Source organism: Grampus griseus (genome assembly GCF_964374135.1).
Source record: "Grampus griseus genome assembly, chromosome: 10".
NCBI classification, from domain to species: Eukaryota; Metazoa; Chordata; class Mammalia; order Artiodactyla; family Delphinidae; genus Grampus; species Grampus griseus.
Window position 1 is genome coordinate 28,737,389 of NC_139004.1, and position 24,322 is coordinate 28,761,710.

General features: G+C 38.7%; 1 protein-coding gene across 1 annotated transcript in view; it reads left to right on the forward strand.

The window, feature by feature from the left end:
- Positions 1 to 108: 108 nt before the first annotated feature.
- CYP39A1 (cytochrome P450 family 39 subfamily A member 1) overlaps positions 109 to 24,322 on the forward strand; it is a 67,436-nt gene continuing 43,222 nt past the window's right edge. Inside the window, exons 1-6 of the mRNA XM_082664328.1 lie at positions 109 to 538; positions 5,577 to 5,712; positions 8,718 to 8,892; positions 10,405 to 10,554; positions 11,792 to 11,885; positions 21,427 to 21,534. Coding sequence (XP_082520454.1) covers positions 362 to 538; positions 5,577 to 5,712; positions 8,718 to 8,892; positions 10,405 to 10,554; positions 11,792 to 11,885; positions 21,427 to 21,534 — 840 coding nt within the window. The 5' untranslated portion in view covers positions 109 to 361. The remainder of the gene's footprint in view (positions 539 to 5,576; positions 5,713 to 8,717; positions 8,893 to 10,404; positions 10,555 to 11,791; positions 11,886 to 21,426; positions 21,535 to 24,322) is intronic.

Below are 24,322 nucleotides of genomic sequence, written 5' to 3' on the forward strand. Positions count from 1 at the left end.
CGAGTTCTCTGATTGGTCGCGGACGAGCCGCCCGCCGCGCCACCAGCCCCGGTCTCCATGGCAACAGCGCCACTTCTCTTCCTCCACCCCCTGCACCCACACCAGCAGGATCCAGGCCCTTCCCTCCGTCCCGCGTGGCCAGAACTTGAAAGAAAAGTGGACGTAGGAGGGAGTGATGATGCAAAAGTTACCCAAAAATTGGGGCGGGGAAAGGAGGCTACAGTTAGGAAGGCGAACAAGCTGCAAAAGGAACAGCGGAAAGTTGGGAGGTCGGGAGGGTGCCCTGTTCCGGGGGAAGGAGCAAGTACCACAGCAGCGAGACTTTTCCCTTCTCTGATTCAGGAAGGTGCTAGACAAAAACATGGAATTCATTTCCCCAACAGTGGTTATAATCTTAGGTTGTGTTGCTCTTTTATTATTTCTTCAGTGGAAGAACTTGCGTGGACCCCCGTGCATAGGGGGCTGGATTCCTTGGATTGGAGCTGGATTTGAGTTTGGAAAAACCCCTCTAGAATTTATAGAGAAAGCAAGAATCAAGGTATGTGACCTTAGCAGGTGGGGTTTCTGGAAGAGGTAATGTTTTCTTTTTTATTTTCTTTCATTGTATCTCAAGTGCAATGTTAGAACATGGGGAACCTACCTGCTGACCACAATTAAACGATCTAGCCACTTATGAATTCCTCAACAATCAACAACTGTGTCTTATGCAAGGTTTTTCGAAAGAAACAGACTTTCGTCAGTTATAAAGTACAAGGCAGCTTGTAACTGCCTTTTTGGAAGTAGAGATTAAAAGTGCTAGTTACTTCATCGTAGCTAAAAAATCCTAAGTGTATACATATTAACTAAATGCTTGCAATAATTGGGAAGACAGAAGCGTAATACAAGTAATTTCAATTTGCTTAATAAATTCGTATCCAAATCAAGAGTTAACACCAGGCTATTGTAAAAACTGCTTGCAAATTCGGTCTTTACAAACATAGTGGGCACTATATTTTCAGCTGGTGTTATTTGGTGATAACATTTTCACTGTCCACTAAGGATATTAGTAATTGTTGTTGCAGTACATATTTTTGTCTTTAAAATAGCTTTCAAATATATCTTTCAAAAATAGTACATAGGTTACTGCTTTTTTTTTCTTTATTTCAATGGACATTCTTGTGTGTATGCTCCTGTGTGTGTTTGTACTTTGCACTTACCTGATTGTTTCATCACAATGACTTCCTAAAAGTGAAATTGCCCAAAGGACATTAAATTGTTTATATTATTGTGTTACTCTTGCAAAAGGATGTACAAATCCTTTTTCCTTTTCTTTTCCTTTTTCTTTTCCTTTGAGTGTAGGGGATTTGCCTCGCTCTTCATATCCTGGACCACACTAAGTACCATAATTCTTGTTAGTCTAATAGATGAAAAATAATATCTTTTTTTTTAGAAGTCTCTAACCATTCTTTATTTTTCAATACTCACACAATTTATACTCAAGATTGTATTTTCGAAAATCTTAGGGAAAAATACTATCTTTTAAAGAAATACTTCTTTGTCTCCCATAGCCTTCCTTAGGTATATGATTTTGATAAGTCTTAAGGAATGTTTCTAAAAGGTTGTCTCAGAAGATCAAGCAAGGTCACAAAGATTATTCTGTTTTCTTCTAAAAGGTTTATAGTTTTGCATTTAACATTTAGGTCTATGATCCACTTAGAGTTAGTTTTCTTGTAAGGTCTACGTAAGGGTTGAGTTTCAGTTGGCCCTCTGGATGTCCAATTGTTCTAGTATAATTTCTTGAAGGACTTTCCTTTCCTCATTGAGTTGCCTTTACAGCTTTTCAAAGATTAACTGACCGTATATGTGTAGATCTATGTCTAGCCTTTCTATCCTATTCCATTGATTTGTATGTCCACTCCTTTGTTAACACTGCACTATCTTAAATACTACAGCTTTATAGTAAATCTTTAAATCAGGTAGTGAAAGTTCATGGTTTTTTGTCATTGATGTGGCATTCAAGATTATTTGCATTTTAATATAAATTTTAGAGTTGGCTTGCCAATATCTATAATAAAGACTGTTGGAAGAATGTTTGGAAGTTTGTTAAGTCTATGGAAAAATTGAGGGAGAATTGACTTTTTAATGATATTTTGCCTTCTAATCTACGAACTTCCTCTATGAACTACCTCTCCCGTTTATTTAGCTATATAATTTCTTTTAGAAATATTCTGTAGTTTTCAGTGATGGGGTCTTGCCTGTGATTGTTAATTATTTTCTGAAATATTTTATATTCTTGAGGCTATTGTAGATACAATTGTTTTCACTTTTGTTTTCCAGTGGTATCCCTCTGGCACATAAAAGACACAATTGTTTTTGTATATTAACTTTGTATCCTGTCATCTTGCCAAATTCACTTATTAGTTCCAATAGTTACTTTGTAGATTTCTTAGGATTTTTATACATACACAATATGTCCTACAAACAGATAAATTTATTTCCTGTTTTCTGATCTTTATGCCTTTTATTTCTTTTTTCTTGCATAAATAAAGAGGGACTTCTAATATATTGTTGAATAAAGTGGTGTGCATAGACAAGCTTGTCTTCTTCCTAATATTCGGGGAAAAGTGTTCAATGTTTCACCATTAAATTTCTTATTATCTGTAGATTTTTTCACAGGTGCCTATTTCAGTCCTGACCTTGATCGATACTCAGAATTCACAGATGCCACCAGGGAAATAAATGATGACCTATTGTCTGTTCACTTCTACACACTTCTCTGTGGAGTTTTAGTCCATTTAGTTCTTATTGTTTCCCCAACTCTCTGATGCCTTTAAAAATATGATCTTTGTTATCTATCCCTCTTTTCTCTCATCCTACACAGAAACAGAAGCATCTGCATGTTTTAAAAGCTGCAAAATATTCCCTGAATCATTTCACTTAAACAGTCACCTAATGATTGATATGGTTTGTTTTCCATATTTTACTATTGTAAATAATGTAGCAACAAATGTCATTTCTATGTGTGCAAGTATATCTGTGGAGTAAATTATCAGATTCAAAGTGTAAATGTATTTTTTAATTTAATTTTTATTTTATATTAGAGTATAGTTAATTTACAATGTTGTGTTGGTTTCAGGTGTACAGCAAAGTGATTCAGTTATACATATGCATATATCCATTCTTTTTCAGATTCTTTTCCCATGTAGGTTATTACAGATTATTGAGAATACATTTGTAACTTAGAGGGAAATGGGAAACTTTGTGAGTGTTTTGAGCAGAGGAGTGATGTGATGTGATTTAAATTTTAAAGGGTCATTTTGGGCACTCTGTTAAAAACAGGAACATAAAACTAAAAGAAAGAAGATAATTCGAAGGTTTTGGCAAGAATTCAAGCTTGAGATCTTGGTGGATTGTACCATGGTGATAGCAGTGGAAGTTTGAGAAGTGGCTGGATCTGTTTTGAAGATGGAAGCAGTAGGATTTACTGGTGGATGGAATGTGGTGTGTGAAAGAATGAAAAGGAGCAGAGGTGGCTCCCAGAAGTTAGACTTGAGAAACTAGAACATGGACTCACTATCAAGTGAGATGATCAAGATTGCCTACAATGTGGCCCGAGTGCCTATATGTATTACCAAAAGCCACTTTCCTAATGGAAAGTTAAGAATTCTCATTTGAACAAACCTTCAACGATGAACACGACTCATCTTCTTCTAAGTATTGATTAATAAACAATACTAGGTAGGGAATATTGGGAAGCAATGTAGATGTCTGGATCACTAATGGAAGAAAATGAGACTTCACTATTTGGGGGATCAATGATTATTGGGCCCACAGTTGCCTGATGGCATCCAATACTGTGTCACGGGAGCTATCACGTGCCATTTCATGCAGATCTGGAAATGACTGTAATATTGAAGTACTGATGAGCCTAAATGATATTTCGAGAGATTTATAATAACTGTAATGGGATATAAAAGTATGGGTGGTTTTTCCAAAAATGTACATGCTGAATGTGGTCTGAGAAAGTCAGTACAGCCATAGGAGGAAATGAGAATGAGACTTGGAAGGAGGAAGGTTGTTATACTCACAGGTCCAAGGCGGGGGTCACTGCACGCCATGCAGGGCCACAGGGGAGAGCACCCTGTCGGGAGGCAGAAGATGGGAGCAAGAGAAAGCCCTGGCCAGAGCCTTTATTGGGGTTTGCTCAGGAAAGGCAAGGCGAGGCAGGGTAAACAATTTAGGATTGACTAGTTTGAATCATTTCTGAGGGCTTTGGGCTATAAGGTTGGTCTGCGGGTGCCTAGTGCCTCGCCCTGGGATGATTTAGGGCGAGGATAATATTGGCTTGGCGTGTGAGAGTTAGATCAGGAGGTGGTCGGGGACACAGACTCAAGATGGGTTGGTTTCCCTATGAGTGGCATGCTCCTGGATGGCTGAGTCCTTTGCTGTCTCTAAAAACTGACTAGCCCTGGGAGGGCTGTCTCTACCCAGTAGTGAGGCCACCAAAGCTGAGCGTCAAGAAGAAGAAAAGATAGCTAATATAATCGGCCCTGTGACAGATGGATGCCAAAAGACACCAAATCTAAGGAAGTGCAATTGGAACAGGAGGTTCTTTTGAGGATAGAGTCGTGGGGAAGATTGTGGATTGTGCCTCCATTCATAATTAAAGAAAATGTTATATTATAATCAGAGGCCAGTGAAAATAATGATATATTTTTCTCCAAATAAAGTCATGGACTCCCTTAAACCAAACCAAACTCTGCACTGGAGGATGACTGTAGGTTCCTAGGAGCTATCTGATAGAAAAGGCAAAACTGATGGTGTACGAGAGAGAAGGCGTACACATAGAACAAAGACAGAGTGTGGAACCCATAACACAAGTGAAGGAGGGTGGGCATTTCCCAGGGGCAGGACCCTCCACCTGTGTTAACTCAAGGGGAGGCATGGAGAATGGGTACAAATGGGTACAATTGTCTGCAGGCTCTGGTGGTGAGAAGCTGACAGTGCTCATTTTCCCAGTGAGTTACAAAGCAGGAACACCCTCTCAGAGTGGAGAGGGTTGGGCTAGGCGAACAGGTGAGTCATTTTGGAAAGTGAGAAAGTGAGCACATTACAGAAATTTGGGGATTGCGGGACATTGTTGAGTGACTACAGACTGAAGGTGAAATCAGTCAGCAGTTTATCTTTTTCTTGAACAAAGTTCAACCATAGGTTGTTTCTAACCCTCCTGATAATCTTGAAAACAGGGCTCAAATATCACAGTGTTTGATATAATTTCCAATCATTATTTCTAATTATTATTTCTACTACCAGAAAGGAAGGTACAAGCAAATAATAACACTATCAAAAGGAAGGTTAAATATTACAACAGAATAAATTAGGATTTTTATAATTTAGATTTTGCTCAGTCAAAATTTATAATTATTATGTATAATAATTATGTATATTATTATGTATAATCATAATAGTTTTTATCTTGACCGTGAATTCAGCATTGGGGCTCTTGAGGAACACTGTCTGAAGCATAACCATGGTCCAGTAACTTATTTATTAGAAATGCTTACTAATATGGTCTGTATTTATGTGTTTTCTTTCAGTATGGACCGATATTTACAATCGTTGCTCTGGGCACCCGAATGACCTTTGTTACTGAAGAAGAGGGAATTAATGTGTTTCTAAAATCCAAAGAAGTAAATTTTGAACTAGCAGTGCAAAATCCCGTCTATCGTACAGGTAAACGGTATTTTCAGATAGTTCATTTGAAATACAACATGGAATCCAAGAGCAGCTTTAGGTAACAATCGCATCTTCACTCCTCTATCAAGAATGATGCAGGCCCATTATTCTGTTCTTTACAGTAGGGATAGAAAAGAGTATGTGATGAATTTAGCCCATGTAGAACAAATTATTGGCAACCTAAAACATTTGGATATCCATTAGCTATGTGTAAGAGGTGAGGTCACCTCACTGATGTTTACTTGGGAAAATATTGGCATCTGCAGCCTGTTGCAGCTCCCAAACTGTCACTAACTCTGCTCTGCCGCTGTGTATACAATGTTCTACAGGCTATAGCTCTTGGCTTTATCTCATGTTGCTACTCTGCTCCTTGAAAGTAGAACTGCACTGCTTAGTAAGCCCTTTACTATGGCATTTCCTGTCATAGTCCACAGGGTTATTGAGGTAAGTAGGGCTCAGCTTCATATAATTGGTGCCCTTTCTTTCCCCATCCTCAGAGACTGCTGGACTGAATTTGTCAGCACGCTTCCAGTGTGACTGTCTGCCTTTCTTTCTTTCTTTTCTTTTTTTTAAAATAAATTTATTTATTTTATTTGTTTTATTTTTGGCTGCGTTGGGTCTTCGTTGCTGTGTGTGGGGTTTTCTCTAGCTGCGGCGAGTGGGGGCCACTCTTCGTTGCGGTGCGCGGGCTTCTCGTTGTGGTGGCTTCTCTTGTTGCAGAGCACGGGCTCTAGGCACACAGGCTCAGTAGTTGTGGCTCACGGGCTCTAGAGTGCAGGCCCAGTAGTTGTGGCGCATGGGCTTAGCTGCTCTGTGGGATCTTCCTGGACCAGGGCTCGAACCCGTGTCCTCTGCATTGGCAAGCAAACTCAACCACTACGCCACCAGGGAAGCCCGTGTCTGCCTTTATTTCTTCCCAGGCTGCAGACATACATGCTGAGGCCATTTGTCCTCCCAAGAATGCAGAGCTGGTTCATTTTGTGCCTGGTTCTTTTCTCTGCTTTCACAATGTCTGTGCTTGCTTCTACCATCTTTTTTCTCCTTGCTTCCCTTTTTGCATCTTTCTTAGGTTCATTTTCATATAGCTTCTTCTTATGCGTTTCTTGCCATTAAGACAAAAAAGTTTGTTTTCAAGGCTGTCAGTTGATCAGTAGCATGATGATTGTTTCTTGTTGCTTGCATGAAAAATCACAACATGCTGGTTCCAGTTTTTTGACCCTTTAATGCTTCTTGGTATTTAGACTATGGAATTCCAGATCAAAGAAATACAAATATTTTGAAGACTCTTGATCTGTAAATTCACATATTCCTTGAGAAAAATATACCAACTTACCTATCATAGGTGTATTGAAGTGATCACGTTTTTTTACCTCTGCCTCCCCTGGGGACTTGCATGCTTAAATATTTCTGTTTAACAGATGAAATATCTTAATATTTACTCTTGAGCCAGCTTCCCATTCCTTTCAATTATTCCCCTACCATGGAGACAATGCATGCTCAGGAAGTCCACAAATTATTTTTCATTAACTTATACAAAATGTATCCTACATGTAATAGGATGATGAAATATAAAATTAAAAATTATTTTTTGGAAAACTTACTTTGAAGACAATAAAAGAGGGTTAAAGAAAAATATAAAGGAATAGTGTAATGAGTTTAAAAATTCATACTCTTAGCACCCAACCAGACCAGGTGTGAGTATCAGGAAAGGAGCGTGAACACTAAGATAAAGGCAACAGTGGGGCTAAAGCTATTGGGGTTAGTTTAGGAAAGCCCTGCTGGTGGAGGTGATATTCAAGAAGACACTTGAAGGAGAGAAGAAGTTAGCAGAATAAATGTATGGCTTGTAGGTGGGGGGGGGGGGATGATAGGGGTGGGAGGGTGAGATCAGTCAAGTAGAGAACATTCTGAGCAGATAGAAGAGCTCATGAAAATGCTGAGATGTATAAAAGAGTGTGTGTTTTCAGTATACCTGGGATATATGTTTGGAGGGAGAAAGGGCTAGCAATGTGATTGTAGAGCTGGAAAGAGGGTAGAACGCCTTGTAAACTTTGTTAAGGATAGGAAGCCAATGAAAAGTTTTAAACATGGAAATAAAATCACTAGATGTGTGTTTCCCAGAGGCTTCCTTAATCACCCCCATACAAATCATCCCTTAAGGTGAATTACCCTACGGACTTTCACTATCTCACAGTCTATGTTGGATCTTCACTTACTTTTATATGCAGGAGGTGGTTCTATGTACTAGGTGAATTTTGGCTCTAGTCTCTGCTGATCAAGGAATAGAGAGGGAGGTCTATGGACTGTTTGCTTCAAGAAGTGGTTGCATAATTCAAAGAGTCATGTACCACAATGTTCATTGCAGCTCTATTTACAAGAGCCAGGACATGGAAGCCACCTAAGTGCCCATCGACAGATGAATGGATAAAGAAGATGTGGCACATACATACAATGGAATATTACTCAGCCATAAAAAGAAATGAAATTGAGTTATTTGTAGTGAGGTGGATGGACCTAGAGTCTGTCATACAGAGTGAAGTAAGTCAGAAAGAGAAAAACAAATACCATATGCTAACACATATATATGGAATCTATTTAAAAAAAATGGTTCTGAAGAACCTAGGGGCAGGATAGGAATAAAGTCGCAGATGTAGAGAATGGACTTGAGGATGCGGGGAGAGGGAAGGGTAAGCTGGGCTGAAGTGAGAGAGTGGCATGGACATATATACACTACCAAATGTAAAATAGATAGCTAGTGGGAAGCAGCTGCATAACACAGGGAGATCAGCTCCGTGCTTTGTGACCACCTAGAGGGGTGAGATAGGGAGGGTGGGAGGGAGACGCAAGAGGGATGGGGTATGGAGATATATGTATACGTATAGCTGATTCAATTTATTATACAGCAGAAACTAACACAACATTGTAAAGCAATTATACTCCAATAAAGATGTTAAAAAAAAAAAGTGGTTGCTTCTTTTGAAAAGTGTTTTCTCTGTTTATAGCATCAATCCCAAAGAGTATCTTTTTAAAACTGCATGAGAAACTTTATATCATGGTGAAAGGGAAAATGGGAACTTTCAACCTATATCGATTCACTGGACAACTGACTGAAGAATTACACGAACAGCTGGAGAATTTAGGCCCTCATGGGACCATGGACCTGAACAACTTAGTGAGGTAAATAGATGCCTTATTATTTCATTTTGTTTTTTATTTTTTTGGAATAAAAAAAATTTGAAGCCTATACATTGGACTTCACAAATTTTCTGGTGGATTAATGATGTCTAGCTAGCTAGGCAATTAAAAGATGCTATTAATCTTTTAAATTCTGATTAATGGGCAGTTTTCAGTTAGCATTTCAATTTGAAGGTAAGCAAATAGGCCAATAGAATCATTTTAACACGTTTTAATAATAATTTCTCCCTAGTCATTCCTTATAATTTTGTACGCGCTACATGGATTTTCCTCATATAATTGTCATGCATCCAATTTTGATAAAACATTCAGTGCAATTTGTGATCATTAGAAGAAGAGGACATTGAGAGGAGAGGGAAGAGGATAGAATCAGAAAGTAGATGACAAGGGTCCAGGAGATGTCTGTGAGACGTGACAAGGTGGCTGAGGGAAAGCCACCATGAGCCTCGGTACTGAGCCCAGGTCCTCTGAGAGGGGAGGTACTGAGAGGCAAGCGAGACAGGAGAGGACAGTGGGGGGAACCACGTAGCACCCAGCCATGTTCTGGAGCTTTCTGGCAAACGTAAGGGCTTAGCAGGGAGCTGTGAGAAGAATTCCCCGCACGCGCAGGGCGATTTGGTAAACCGAAGTTACCCATGAGGCACTTTTCCATCTCAGTGGGATGCTGGAGGCATGACCAACCATCCAGACTCAGAAATACAGCAACATCGAATAGTTTGTTAGGGTTCCAGAAAGAGAGAGAGGAAAAGTAAAAACAAAAACAAGCAACCAATCAACCAAACTTTTAACACGCCCAATATCTACAACAAAACAAAGCAAATTCTTGAATGACTTTGAAACTTGGAGGGAAAGGAGATCCTGAGAAATTTCTGTGAGGAAATGATGGTGAATAAAAATGGAATAAACAGTACTTAGTGTTACTAACCTGGGGCATATTAACAATCTCTGATATTCCCTTATTTAAGGACCCGCAGAAATAATTTTATTCACCTGAGAGAAAATTTGCTGATGATAGATACTATATTTCAGTCTTTCGATATAGTTCAAAGTTATAGGATCCTGGGAGATACTAGGAATTTGGTGACTAATATTGCCCTTGATTCTTCGTTTGGTTATTTTTGGCTGCTGTCTAAAGGTACGAACTGTATCTCAGTTATCGTTATTATTTGCTAAATAAATGCTTGTTGAAATCATATTGAATCGAGCTCTTTCTGTGTGTCATCTCACATTTGTCAGGATCTAACAATACTTGCTTAGAAAGCATTTGAAAATCTTCAGATAAATAAGACCACAATTTCAGTTACCCCTAAGTTATCTTGAGCACAGAAAGCAAATATTAAAACCTCTTAAGAATGACTTTCCCCCCCAAAAAAATATATCACATATGATTGTCTACCCTTAATATATAGCTATTCAATAATGCCTTCTTTTGTAACCTATGCTTTTCTTCTGTGGTCATTGGTTCTGACGTTTTATGTGTTTCTATCTTTGTAGGCATTTCCTTTACCCGGTCACAGTGAACGTGCTCTTTAAAAAAGGTCTGTTTCCCACAAATGAGAGGAAAATCAGGGAGTTCCATCAGCACTTTCAAGCTTATGATGAAGGTTTCGAATATGGGTCCCAGTTGCCAGAATGTCTCCTCAGGTAGAGAGTTGTTTCCTATGTTAATTCCCTGATCAAGCTCTTCTCAGCTATTCATACATTTCTCTCCTTTCTCTGTTCTAAGTAGCTATAACAGCAGTTTAAGTGGAAGAGACAGAAGCTATTTCTTATGACCAGTTTGTGTGTGTGTGTGTGTGTGTGTGTGTGTGTGAATTGAGGGAGGAACTGAAGAGAGATGGATGATTTCCTCTTATTCTCATTTTGAGGAACAAAAACAAGAAGGAGAGGGGAGAATATGAGAATGAAATGAAGAATCTATTTTGAGGCCTTTTATGCCATTTACAACTTATTATTAACACAGTCATTGGTACATCATCAAGTGTGACCCGTGTCAGAATCCGAAGTCCTTATTCTCCCTGAGGCAGAAATAGGTGTGGTCAAATGTATTTCTCACAGTTGGCTCAGATAAAAGTTTATAAAACGGTTTGATTGCAAAGTAACACATGATATTTTAGTTTCTTGGCAGTTGGTCTGAAATGATGACTGGTCGGAAAAGATTAAAAAGCTTTTAGTCAGTTTGCTTTGCCTCACTTAACCCAGCAACGGGTCCCTGGGCAAGATTTTGATCCTGCTGTGACTGACAACAGCCAGAGCAAACTTAGACCAAACAAATCATGAGCCTGTTTTCTCTCTTTTTTTGTTTTTAATACATTTATTTATTTATCTTTGGCTGTGTTGGGTCGTCGTTGCTGTGCACGGGCTTTCTCTAGTTGCAGTGAGCAGGGGCTACTCTTTGTTGGGGTGTGTGGGCTTATTGCAGTGGATTCTCTTGTTGCGGAGCATGGGCTGTAGGCACGTGGGCTTCAGTAGTTGTGGCACGTGGGCTCAGTAGTTGTGGCACACGGGCTTAGTTGCTCCGAGGCATGTGGGATCTTCCCGGACCAGAGCTCGAACCCATGTCCCCTGCATTGACAGGTGGATCCTTAACCGCTGCGCCACCAGGGAAGTCCCCAAGCCATGTTTTCTTATTTAATGCCGGCCCTTTAGGAATGCAAATGTTTATTTGCAAAAGATACTAAAATGTGGCTGCCTTGCCCCTTCAATTTTCCTTGTGGACTAATAAGTCTGAAGGTAGATTTCTCATGAAGTTCCAGCTGAAAATGAAGAAGACATTTGGAGAAATAATTAAAATTCCATAGACATAGTCCCTTTTCTGCTGTGACTTGTTATTCCTAGAGTGCTTTCAAATTAATTTATCCACATATTTTTTCTCACCTAGAAACTGGTCAAAATCCAAAAAGTGGCTTCTAGCACTTTTTGAGAAAAACATTCCAGATATAAAAACATGCAAATCTGCAAAAGATAATTCCCCGGTAAGTATTCCTTAGCTTTTTTTGCTAAAATACCTGAGACGAAAACAGTCATAAACTACGATTGTTAAAAAAATATTTTTGCTAAAAATCATGAGATGTGTTACATAGATACCATTTTTGTGCCAACCACTGTGTTGGATGTTTACATACGTTATTTTATTATTGCATCCTCACAGCAGTGAGGGAGATATTAACCCTATGTTACATAAGAAAAAAACTGAGGCTACAGACAACAAAATAACACAACAGCCTGAGGGTTTTTTTAATATTTATCGATTATACAGTTGGTTGTGTCAACAGTCACAGGTGAGAGTTATGGCAAATTAGGCAAAGATAAGAAAGCTGGACAAAGTTGACTTTTTTCTTGAGGCCACCACGGCTAATTGTTTCTTTCTTCAAATGCAACCAGGTAGTGTGGTATAATTTAAAAAGCAACGCACTGGGAGTCACTGTCCTAAGTGTCCTAGATCTGTGGTTCTCTACACGTGGTCCTTAGACCAATGGTACCAACGTCGCCTGGGAAACCACTCAGGGCAAAACGCTAGGAGCCCAGCCATCTGGGGTTTTATACACCTTCCAGATGGTTCTGATTCTTGCTAATGAATGGTTCTCAGCCGTGGCCGCTCATTAGAATCTCTGAAAGCTTTTGAAAACTACCTGATTCTCCAGACTCACCGTCTGGAGATTCCTTTCGGCCTGGACTGCCTGGGCTCAAATCCAGTCACCACTGTGTGACCTTGGGCGTGGTACCTAACCTCTTGGCCTCAGTTTTGTGACCTTGGGCATGGTACCTAACCTCCTGGCCTCAGTTTTGTTACCAAATAGTTAATATTTGTAAAGCACTTGAAACATAGTAAAGACCGTGTGAGAGTTTATCATCGTTATCATGGAAGAAATCATTTCATATCGTTTAGCATTGAAAGATGATATCAGACATTTTTGTTTGTTTGCGTTTAGTTATGATAGCAAGTGTTATCACAAACAACTCTGCTTAACACTGGAGAGGAAGATCACCTTAGAAAAAAAGGAATGTGCGAATGTTTGGGGATCTCCCTCTGGAATAAAGGGAATAGAAAGCTAGACTGGAATGCCCTTCACTGACAAACTATGTTTCAGCTAAAGAATCTATTTTATAAATGGATCCAGACAAACACATTTTTGTTTGCATTATTTTCCAGGATTTAGAGGTAAAGCCATGTGTGTATAAAAGCTGTACCCAAATAGATCTGTAATCTATGAGCCTAGAAAACAGGGGTTTTAATGCCCCAGTTAAAACTCCCCACTGACAATACTTCTAGAATAGCATTTATTTTTCTTACTCTGAAGAAATGAGACACTTTAATCATAGGTACTCGAACTCCCGCTTTGAATAAAGACAAATTTTGACCTCTGCTGACGCTAATTCAATGTTTATGACCGGGATAGAATTCAGTTTGAACACTCATGAGCTGCGTAACTTCATTTTTTAAAAACTGTTTTGTTTCTGTTTTCCTGCAGCAGTGTTCACACAGAGTTTACGTTTTTATGCCCACAATTTTTTAAAAAATGCAGGCTAAGAAGAAAATAAAAGATTCTGTTGTCTTTTACTGCATGAGTCGATTTCAATGTCCTAGTTAAGCAAAGGACTGGAAGAAGTTTTTTGTTTTTTTGTTTTTTAAATATTATACGCACGTTTTCTCATATCATAACTTTATCACGTTTCAACATGAGTGATTTCTCCCATGTTATTCTAGATATAAATTAAACTAGTATTTTCATTTACAATTAAGACTGCACCACAGAATAGCATATCAAAAGAATGAAATACATCTATAGGATCTTTCATGAAATATAAACTTTGTACCATAACAACTTGCATTGTAAGTCTGATAGAAACCAGGAGTAAATGAAAATTATACTTAAATTATTTTCAAATCTGGTAATCCATTATTACAGAAACAGTAACAATAAGACATCACTAACACTTATGGGGTACCTACCCTGTGCCAGGCGTAGTGTTAACACATTTCACAAATTCACTGCTCATTTCTTTTTCGCAACAACTTTAGTACCTGGGAAACTGGGGATTATTAAAACCAGAAAGCCAGGGATCAGAGTGGTTAATCACTTTTGAAACACTACATGCCTCTGTAAGTAACAGCAACAGCCTCTCGTCATGTATTTTCTTTGAGAGTGATGTAATAGGTATTTTCTGTGTTGTAGGATCTGAAGAAAAACCACTGCGTTCTGGTGCAGTGCAGTTCTCTGAGTCCCTAACCCATGAGAGTTAAGGACTGTGTCTCTAAGGGGCAGCATAGCCTAGTAGCTAAGATTGTGGGCACTGGAGCCAGGGCCAGCCTCGCAGGATTCGAATCCCAGCTCAACCATTGACAAGCTGTATGTCACTAGCAAAGTTCCCTAACCTAATCGTGCTTCCATTTCCTCAAATGTAAAATGGTGACAATAACAGATCTACTCCTTGGAGCTGGGGTGAGGAACGAATGCTTAAATACTTGTGAAGCCCTTAAACAGTACTTGCCTTCCAGAGCAGTGACTAGACTTTAGCTACCATTATTTCTGTTACCTAACTTGAATTAGTTAAGATTCGAAGTGCACAAGTAACTTAATGAAAATGTTATAATGTCTGAATTTGTTCCTCGTGATGGGGATGACCGTTGGCAAAGGCAAATCTGGGAAGCCTTCCAAGGAAGGAAATGCTTTCATGGAATTTGTGTGATGACTTGAGAGCAGCCATACTAGGTGACCTTGGAGAGGCCCTGATCTGACCTGGCACCGTCCATGTCAAACGTCAGTTCTCTGCATGGTTTTAGAGTATTGCAATATTTATCATATACTGGTTTGGCAATTCCCTTACCCATGATATGTAGGCTGAGAATTTGCATGGCACATGGGGGTAGGGTTTTCTCCTGAATGCTCCAGAGATCTGTGTTGTTTGCATTTTCCTAAGAGCAGATGTTAATTAAAAAAAGAAAAAAATATTTAAAGATAACATTCGTCAAAATGGTAATGTGTACTATGTTTTGTTTTAAGTACTTTATAGGAAGTAACTCATTTAATTCTCACAACAATCCTGTGAGGTAGGGTCCATATTATGACCATTTTACAGATGAGGAAATTGAGACACAGAGAGCTTAAAGTACTTGCCCAAGGTTACCCAGCTATTGAAACCAGGTTCCCATTCCACATGTAAGGATCTTGGAAGTTGCCACTTCATCCTCACGCTGAGTAAAAACTTAACAGACTGAAAAATCAACAATTCTTGAAAGAGAGGACACAGAGCAACCTGCTGCCCCCAAGACTAGAGACCAACAGGCAAATACAGGGAGTTGACATTTCCCAGAGCACAGACCTGAGAGTGGAGACTGCCGTGGGAACCTGCGCCAGGGTAGGAAAACCCGAGCTGTAATTAATGAATTGCTAGAGGTTCAGTGCAGACAATTCTCAGAGTTCAAAACTCCACGGGACCTGGGACCCGGTCATAGAAGGACCTCCACAATACTGTGAAACTTACCTCCAGGAGGTGGACCAGTGAAAAATCCCCTAGGGCTTCTGACAGGGGAAGGGGGAAAAGAACAAGTTTGAAATATGCCACAGTGCTCTGTTCTTAACCAGGCCTGCCCTCAGGGGAAAATAGTTAAACAGAACTTAACCTGCTGGAGGATTATCAGAGCCTAACTGACCTGGGGAAGAGGAGTGTCCAGTTGCAGCCACCTCTAGCCATCCTGTCCCACCTAAGGAGGGAGAATAAGACTGAGAAACACTTGTGAAGTTCACAGTCCAGAGGCACAGGCTCATGAAAAGACAGAGATCTAATCATAAGACTTGAATGCTTCCCCTCCCCTCACACCTAACCACCACATTACTAAAGACCTATTTATAGCCATTCCTTTTATCCAGCACAACATGTCTAGCCATCAAGAAAAATTACAAGGCAAAAAGAAACCTCCACAATTTGAAGAGACAAAGCAAGCATCAGAACCATTCATGGCCGGGATATTAGAATTAACAGATTGGGACTTTAAAAAAATATATGATTAATATGCTAATGACTAAATGATAAAGTAGGCAGTATGCAAGAACAGATGGACAATGTAAGCAGAGAGATGGAAATCCTAGGAAAGAACCAAAATGAAATGCTAGACAGAGATTAAAAAAAAACCAAGTGACAGAAATGAAGAATGCTTTTCATGGACTTATTAGTAGCCTGGACACAACTGAAGAAAGAATCTCTGAGCTAGAGGAGATTCAGTCCTTGAAAACCAAAAAGCAAAGAGAACGAAGACATAAAAAACAAAAATAGAACAGAATATTCAAGGACTGTGGGAAAACTACCGAAGATGTAACATTCATGGAATGGGTATACCAGAAAAAGAAGAAAGAGATGGGAACAGGAGAAATACTTGACACAATAATGACTCAGAATTTCTCCCAAATTAATGTCAGACACCAAACCACAGATCTTGGAAGCTCAGAGAACACCAATCAAGTAAACACCAAAAAAACTACACGTCAGCATATCATTTTTAAATTACAGAAAATCAAAGATTTAAAAAATCCTGAAAGAAGCCAGAGGGAGAAAAACAAAAAAACAAAGAAAAAACCCACTATACCTATAGAAGAACAAAGATATGAATTACATCTGACTTGTCCTCAGAAAGCATGCAAGCAAGAAGAGAGTGGAGTGAAATATTTAGTGTTGAGAGAGGAAAAAACATCAACCTAGGACACTGTACTCTGTGAAATTATCCTTCAGAAGTGAAGGAGAAATAGAGTCTTCTTCAGACAAACAAAAATTGCGGGAATTTTGTTGCCAGTAGACCTGCCTTTTAAGAAATGCTAAAAGAAGTTCTTCAGAGAGAAGGAAAATGATACAGGTCAGAAACTCAGACCTCCATAAAGAAAGAGCGAGCATGAAAGAAGGAATAAGTAAAGGTGAAAAAGAAACTTATTTTTTCTATTCTTAATTGATCTAACAGTTCAGATTGATATCAACTTGATAACAGTTTGTTCAGATAATAAAATAGCAACAATATATTCAATTATATATGCTTATATGTATATTATATGTATATACATGTGTGTATGTGTACTTATGTGTGCTTATGTATAAGTGAAATGAATGATGGAAATGATACAGGGACAGGAGGGAGGAATTAGGATTATTTTGTTACTAGAAGGTACTTACACTACCTGTGAAGTGGTACAGTATTATTTTAAAATGGACTTGGATTAGTTGTAAATGTATATTACAGACTCTACAGACTCTAATAAAAATAAAAATTGAAGTATAACTTGATATGCTAAGAAAGGAGAGAAAATGGAATCATATAAAATGCTCAATTAAAATCACAAAAGGCAGGAAAATGGTGGAATACAAAAATAAGAACAAAGAATAAGGGCAGCAAATAGAATACAGTAACAAATATGGTAGATACTAATCCAGCTATATCAGTAATCACTTTGAATGTCAGTGGCCTAAATTAAAAGACAGAGATTGTCACAGTGGATCTAAAAACATAACCCAACTATATGTTGTCTACAAGAAACCCACTTTAAATATAAGGATACTTTATATTTAATATAGATTAAAAGTAAACAGATGTAGAAAAACATACCGTGCTAACACCAATCAAAAGAAAGCAGGAGGAGCTGTATTACTTTCAGACAGAGCAGACTTCAAAGAAAGGAAACTTATCAGGCATAATGAAGGACATTACATAATGACAATGAGGTCAGTCCTCCAAGAAGACATAACAATTCTTAATGTGTATGTACCTAGCAACAGAGTGTCAAACTACATGAGAGAAAAACTGATGGAACTTCAAACAGAAATAGATGAATCTACTGTCACAGTTGGAGACTTCAACACCCCTCTCTCAGAAATGGACACATCCAACAGACAGAAATCAACAAGGATATAATTGAACTCAACACCACCATCAATCAACTGGATATAATTAATTAAGACTATTTAATCCAACAATGGCAGAATACATATTTTTTTCTCAAGCTTATATGGAATATTCACCAAAATAAACCACATTCTGGGCCATTAAACACACCTTAACAAATTTATTAGAATAGAAATCATATAATGTCTCTTCTCAGCCCACAGTGGAATTAAACTAGAAATCAATAACAGAAAGATAACTGGAAAATCCCAAAATACGTGGAGATTAAACAACACATTTCTAAATAACACGTGGATCAAAGAAGAATTCTCATAAGAAATTAAAATATTTTGAAACAAACTAAAATGAAAAACCAACCTATCAAAATTGTGGGAGGTAGTGAAAACAATGCTTAGAAGGAAATTTATACCTGGAGGTTGAAGCAATCACCAGTGGCCAATGATTTAATCAATCGTGCCTATGTATGAAGCTTTCATAAAAACCCAAAAGGATGGGGTTCAGAGAGCTTCTATGTTGATGAACACTTGGAGATTTGGGGAGAGTGGCATGCTTCAAGCAAGCACAAAAGTTCCTTGGGGGCTTCCCTGGTGGCGCAGTGGTTGAGAGTCCACCTGCTGATGCAGGGGACACGGGTTCGTGCCCGGTCTGGGACGATTGCACATGCTGTGGAGTGGCTGGGCCCGTGGGCCATGGCCGCTGGGCCTGCGCGTCCGGAGCCTGTGCTCCACGGTGGGAGAGGCCACAATGGTGAGAGGCCTGTGTACCGCAAAAAAAAAAAAAAAAAGAAGAAAAAAAAAGAAAAGAAGTTCCTTGGCCTTTACCCCTACCTTGCCCTATACATCTCTTCCAGCTGCATGTTCATCTGTAGGCTTTATCGCATCCTTTTATAATAAACCAGTAATCTAATAAGTAAAATGTTTCAGTTCGGTGAGCAGCTCTAGCAAATTAATCAAATCTGAGGAGGGGGTTCATGGGAACCTCTGATTTATATAGCCAGTCAGTTAGAAGTACAGGTAACAACTTGGACTTGCAACTGGCATCTGAAATCCAAGGAGGGGGTCTGTGTAACTTCCAAGCCTTAGCCAGTTAGTCAGAAGCACAGGCAATAACCCGGGCTTGCAGCTGACATCTGAAGAGCAGGGCAGAGTCTTGTGGGACTATACCCTTAGCCTGTGGAACATGATGCTATCTTTGGGTAAATAGTGTTATAATTGAGCTGAATTATAAGACACCCAGATGATGAACCAAGCATTGTTTGTGGTGTGTAGAACCCCCTCACACACATTGGAAATTGGTACCAGAACCCCTTTAGCAAGGATGTCCCCTCCCACCACTCTTTTTCAACATAGTACTGGAAGTCCTTGCTAATGCAATAAGGCAAGAAAAGGAAATAAAAATTATACAGATTGAAAGGGAAGACATAAAACTGTCTTTGCTTGCAGATGATGTGAACATATGTAGAGAAAATCCAAAAGAATCAACCAAAAAACTACTGGAACTAGTGAGTGATTTTAGCAAGGTCGTAGGATACCAAGTTAATACACAAAAGTTAATTGCTTTCCTACATGCCAACAATGAATAAGTGGAATGTGAAATTAAAAACACAATACCCTTTACATTAGCATTCCCAAAAATGAAATACTTACATATATATAAAACAAAACAAGATCTATATGAGGAAAACTGCACAACTACAAAACTCTGAGGAACAAAGTCAAAGAACTAAATATATGGGGATATATTCCATGTTCATGGATAGGAAGACAATATTGTCAAGATGTCAGTTCTTCCCAACCTGATGTATAGATTCAATGCAATCCCCAATAAAAAAACCCCAGCAAGTTATAAAATTTTATGGATTCTAAAATTTGTATGGAGAGGCAGAAGACCCAGAATCACCAACACAATGTTGAAGGAAAAGAGCAAAGTTCTTCAAAGAAGTGATGCTATCCAACTTCAAGATTTACTGTAAAGCTTCAGTAATCAAGATAATGTGGTACTGGAAAAGAATAGACAAATAAATTAATGGAACAGAATAGAGAGCCCAGAAAGAGACCCCATTAAATATAGTCAACTGATCTTTGACAAAGGAGCAAAGGCAATATAATGAAACAAAGGTAGACTTTTCAACAAATAGTGCAGAAACAACTGGACATTCACATGCAAAAAACTTAGTTGATCTTGGGTGTGGCGATGCCTACTTAGATATAACACTGAAGACACATTTCATAAAAGAAACTATTAAGCTGGATTTCATTAAAATTAAGCTGCTCTGTGAAAAGACAATATCAGGAGAATTAGAAGACAAGTCACAAACTGAGAGAGAGTATTGGCAAAATAAAGGACTATTATCCAAAATATACAAAGAACACTTAAAATTCAACAATAGGAAAACAAACAACCCAATGGGAAAACAGACCAAAAATAGACCTTGAGAGACACCTCACCCAAGAAGATATATAGATGGCAAATAAGCATATGAGAAGATGCTCCACATCACATGTCATCAGAGAAATGCAAATTAAAACAATGAGATACCACTACTCACCTATTAGAATGGCCAGAATCTGGAACACAGACAATACCAAATGCTGACAAGGTTGTAGAACAACAGGAACTCTCATTCATTGCTGGTGGGAATGCAAAATGGTATAGACTTTTTGGAGGTTTCTTACAAAATGAAACATACTCTTACCATACAGTCCAGCAATTGTGCTCCTTGTATTTGCCCAAATGGTTTGAAAACTTACACCCACACGAAGACCTACATATGGATGTTTATAACAGCTTTATTCATAATTGCCAAAACTTGGATGCAACCAAGATGCCCTTCAGTAGGTAAATGGGTGAATAAGCTATGGTACATCCAAAGAATAGAGTATTAGCACTAAAAAGAAATGAGCTATCAAGCCATGAGAAGACATGGAGGAACCATAAATGCCTATTACTAAGTGAAAGAAGCCAATATGAGAAGGCTGCATACTGTATGATTCCAACTATGTGAAATTTTGGAAAAGGCAAAACTATGAAGAAAGTAAAAAGATCAGTGGTTGTTAGGGGGTGGGGAGAGATGAATAGGCAGAGCATAGAGGATTTTTTAGGGCTATGAAAATACTCTGTATGACATTATAATGATAATAGATATCATTATGCATTTGTCCAAACCCATAGAGTTTATAACACCAAGAGTGACTCCTAAGGTAAACTGTGCACTTTAGATGACTATGATGTATCAAAATCGTTTCTTCCTTGGTCAAAAATGTCCCGTTCTGGTGAGTGATGTTGATAATGAGGAAGGCTATGCTTGGGTGGGGGTAAGGTTTGTATGGGAAATCTCTGTACTTTCCTCTCAATTTTCTTGTAAACCTAAAACAGCTCTAAAAAATAAGTCTTAAAAAATTAAGCCAGGATTTGAACCAATGCAGTAAGAGCATTGAACCCCAGAGTCCCTACTCCCAATTACTATACTACCAGTAAGTATGTAAATCCCTTAGCATGCCTGAGATCACAAACCTAAGAATGGCAAAAATAGTATCTTTCAGATTAAAGAAAAATGCATGATCTTTGTTTATTAACATCAATCTTTGTCACATAGCTCTGGTTTGACAATATTTATTTCTTTTAAACAGACAGTAATGCAGGCTCTGCTGGATCTCCTAGAGATGGAAACAAATGAACAGAAGAGTCCCAATTATGGGCTCTTACTACTTTGGGCTTCTCTGTCCAATGCTGTCCCTGTAAGTATATTAGTAAAGGAAGGATTGCATTTCTGTCTACTGTACTTTCAGTTTTTCCCTTCATTTTTCTTTCCGTTTTTTTTTTTTTTTTAATTCTTTTCACTTCTTATCATGGGGAAGAAAAAGACTGTAATGGATTTGGTTGTGAGATAGAAAAACAAAACTGAATGCCTAAGGAAATCTGATAAGATCACAAAGGAGGCAAAGCAGAGACCTGAAGTGAATTCTGTCCTTTGAAAGGCAGCATGTAACAGGTGAAGGGAAACATTTGCACTTTGGGGTCAGTTGTGACAACACCTGTATATGCAGCACTTTCTGTACTTTCCATGTCAGGCAACACGCTTAGTATTGGTGCTGCAAAGATAAGTAAGTCTTGACCCCAGACATTTACTGGGGAGAGAGTAGGTAAACGGATAGTTCAGTTAGAATTGGACTTGAATCCAGACATCCCAGCCATAGCCATAGAATCTCATGGAGGTAACGAACACGCTGAGCCTCCATTTCCTTATTGGTAAAAAAGGGATAATAAGACTCCTAGTATGGTCCTAGACTCGGGTACTTAATAAACGGTAGCGCTCATTTCTCTGCGAGATTGTTGTGAGGATTTAGCGAGATAAGCCCAGCGGCCACCCAGTGATCATGAGTTCTTTGTTGACCCCTGATCCCATTCTCCTTCTATGCACCATTCCTGTTTGCATTGCTTGGCATCGTGGTCCTGTAAGCTTCCCCATGAATGGAGCTGGTGACACTGGAACTCACGATACTTCTAAAGAGAGCGGAGATTTTTGAACTGGTTTTTTTAAGCTGTTATGAACTAGAATACAGCCATGAGATTTGTCTAGCACTTCATGTTCGATGCACAGCAGTTTCCTGCATCAGGAGGATTTCATATCCGCTTAAGCTGCACTTAAATTATTTGAGAGATTAAAGGGTAAACTTTTTATGTATTTGTTTTCTACTAAATAAGAACTTGCAACCTATCTATAATGATGAAGGTATTCATTTTTTCTTTTTTCTTTCTAACACATAGAAATAAGATGTGTTAAGTATTATTTGTTTCTCCTTCCTCTTATAAAGGTTGTAGAGGGCTTTCTAAGTACTGATATTCTAGTTGTCTTTAACCCATTATACACTAACTGGGTAACAGAGCAGAAATAGAAATTCTGGCTTCTCTGCTCAAATGTGTGTCAGCCACTAAAATACGTATTTCATCTGGCATGGGCAAATAAAAGTAGTCTAACACTTTCCTCTTCTTTAGGTATCTCTAATATTATTCTCTGATTTTTCCTTATACAGTTTTCTTGGAAACTGATTAAGCTAGAGCAAAATTAAAAGGCAAATATCAAAACAACTCCCAAAGCAGCAACAAAACAGCCACTCCTGTCACAGGATTAATTTTCAACATCTCATTAGAAAGGCCCCCCCCCCCCAGAAGAAAGGGACACAAAGCCTCATTGATCTGACTCGGGGAGTCAGATTTTTGGAATTTGTTCCTGGCACTGGTGTGAAAGAATTTAAGTCAATTGCAGAAAGCAAGTGTCTGATGATCAGCAGAAGTTCCATCTTGCTGGCTCTTGTTGGCACTAAGAGGCAGCTGGTGTGTGGGCAGAGACCCTGGACTGGCTTTAGAGTCAGGTCCAAAGGCAGATCCCACGGCTGGGTGACAATGGGCCAAGTGTTTCACTGTGACCCTCAGTGTCCTTATCTGTAAAATAGCATGAATGTTATCTACCTCATAGGATACTATGAGGATTATATTTTTAAGAAGTGGAAAGGGGCTAACAGTCCCTGGCTCAATAAATGTTAGCTTTCTTTTCTTATAAAAAGTAACACCATGGTTTCAATCAGTCATTTCTTTCAACGGCCCACTAATAATGAACTGCCTTGACTTCCAAAACTTGACCTCTCAAATGCCCAAGGGTGGGAGTGGCCACTGCTGTCCTGGCTTCTGTGATCTCCCAAGGCAGCCAGGAGAGCTGCCAGAAGCCCTGCCAGGGGCCTGTGCTTTCCTGGTGCCTAGATCATTCTCTTCTACTCTGTGCTCTGTCTCTAGGACCATGGAACTCAGAGCTCAGGCTTCAGACAGGCTTGGTACAAGGCACCAGGAAGCCCTGTTATGAGACCAGAGTCTAGGTGAACTTCGGTGGACTGGCCCAAGATATTAACCATGATTTATGAAATTATTTCTATGGGAAAACCATTTCCAAGTCCCAAGAAATTCCTGGCTGCCAAATGTACTTTTTAAGAAAACTTTTCCAATCCTCAAAGCTGATGTTTTACCTTTTTAATCTGCTTCTCTGAAGCTCTTTCTAAACACTTTCAGTAGTGACTTCCCCACCTCACTCTCAATTCCCACAGCATTTATTGGTTACTCTTTTATATGCCTTTCTTTTCTTTTTAAAAGAGTAATTTTTTAATTAAAAAATTTTAAGTAGAATATAATATAGATTTTTAGAAGAGAGATCTGTTAAGAGGCATCAAACAGTAACTAACACCATTGCACAACCATTTATAGTTTAACTGAATTCCTTGAGTTTGCTTTAAAATAAGGTATTACCCAATTTTAGTGAATCTCTAAAACTCTAATTAACCACGTAAAACTCTAAACCCCTCTTTTGTGTAACTGAAAAATCTATGTACTATCACTAAGATATATATTTTCCCCAACATGAACTCTTGAGTCTTTAAATAACGAGGTCCTACTGTATATCACAGGGAACTATATTCAGTATCCTGTAGTAAACCATAATGGAAAAGAATATGGTAAAGAATATATATATATATAAAA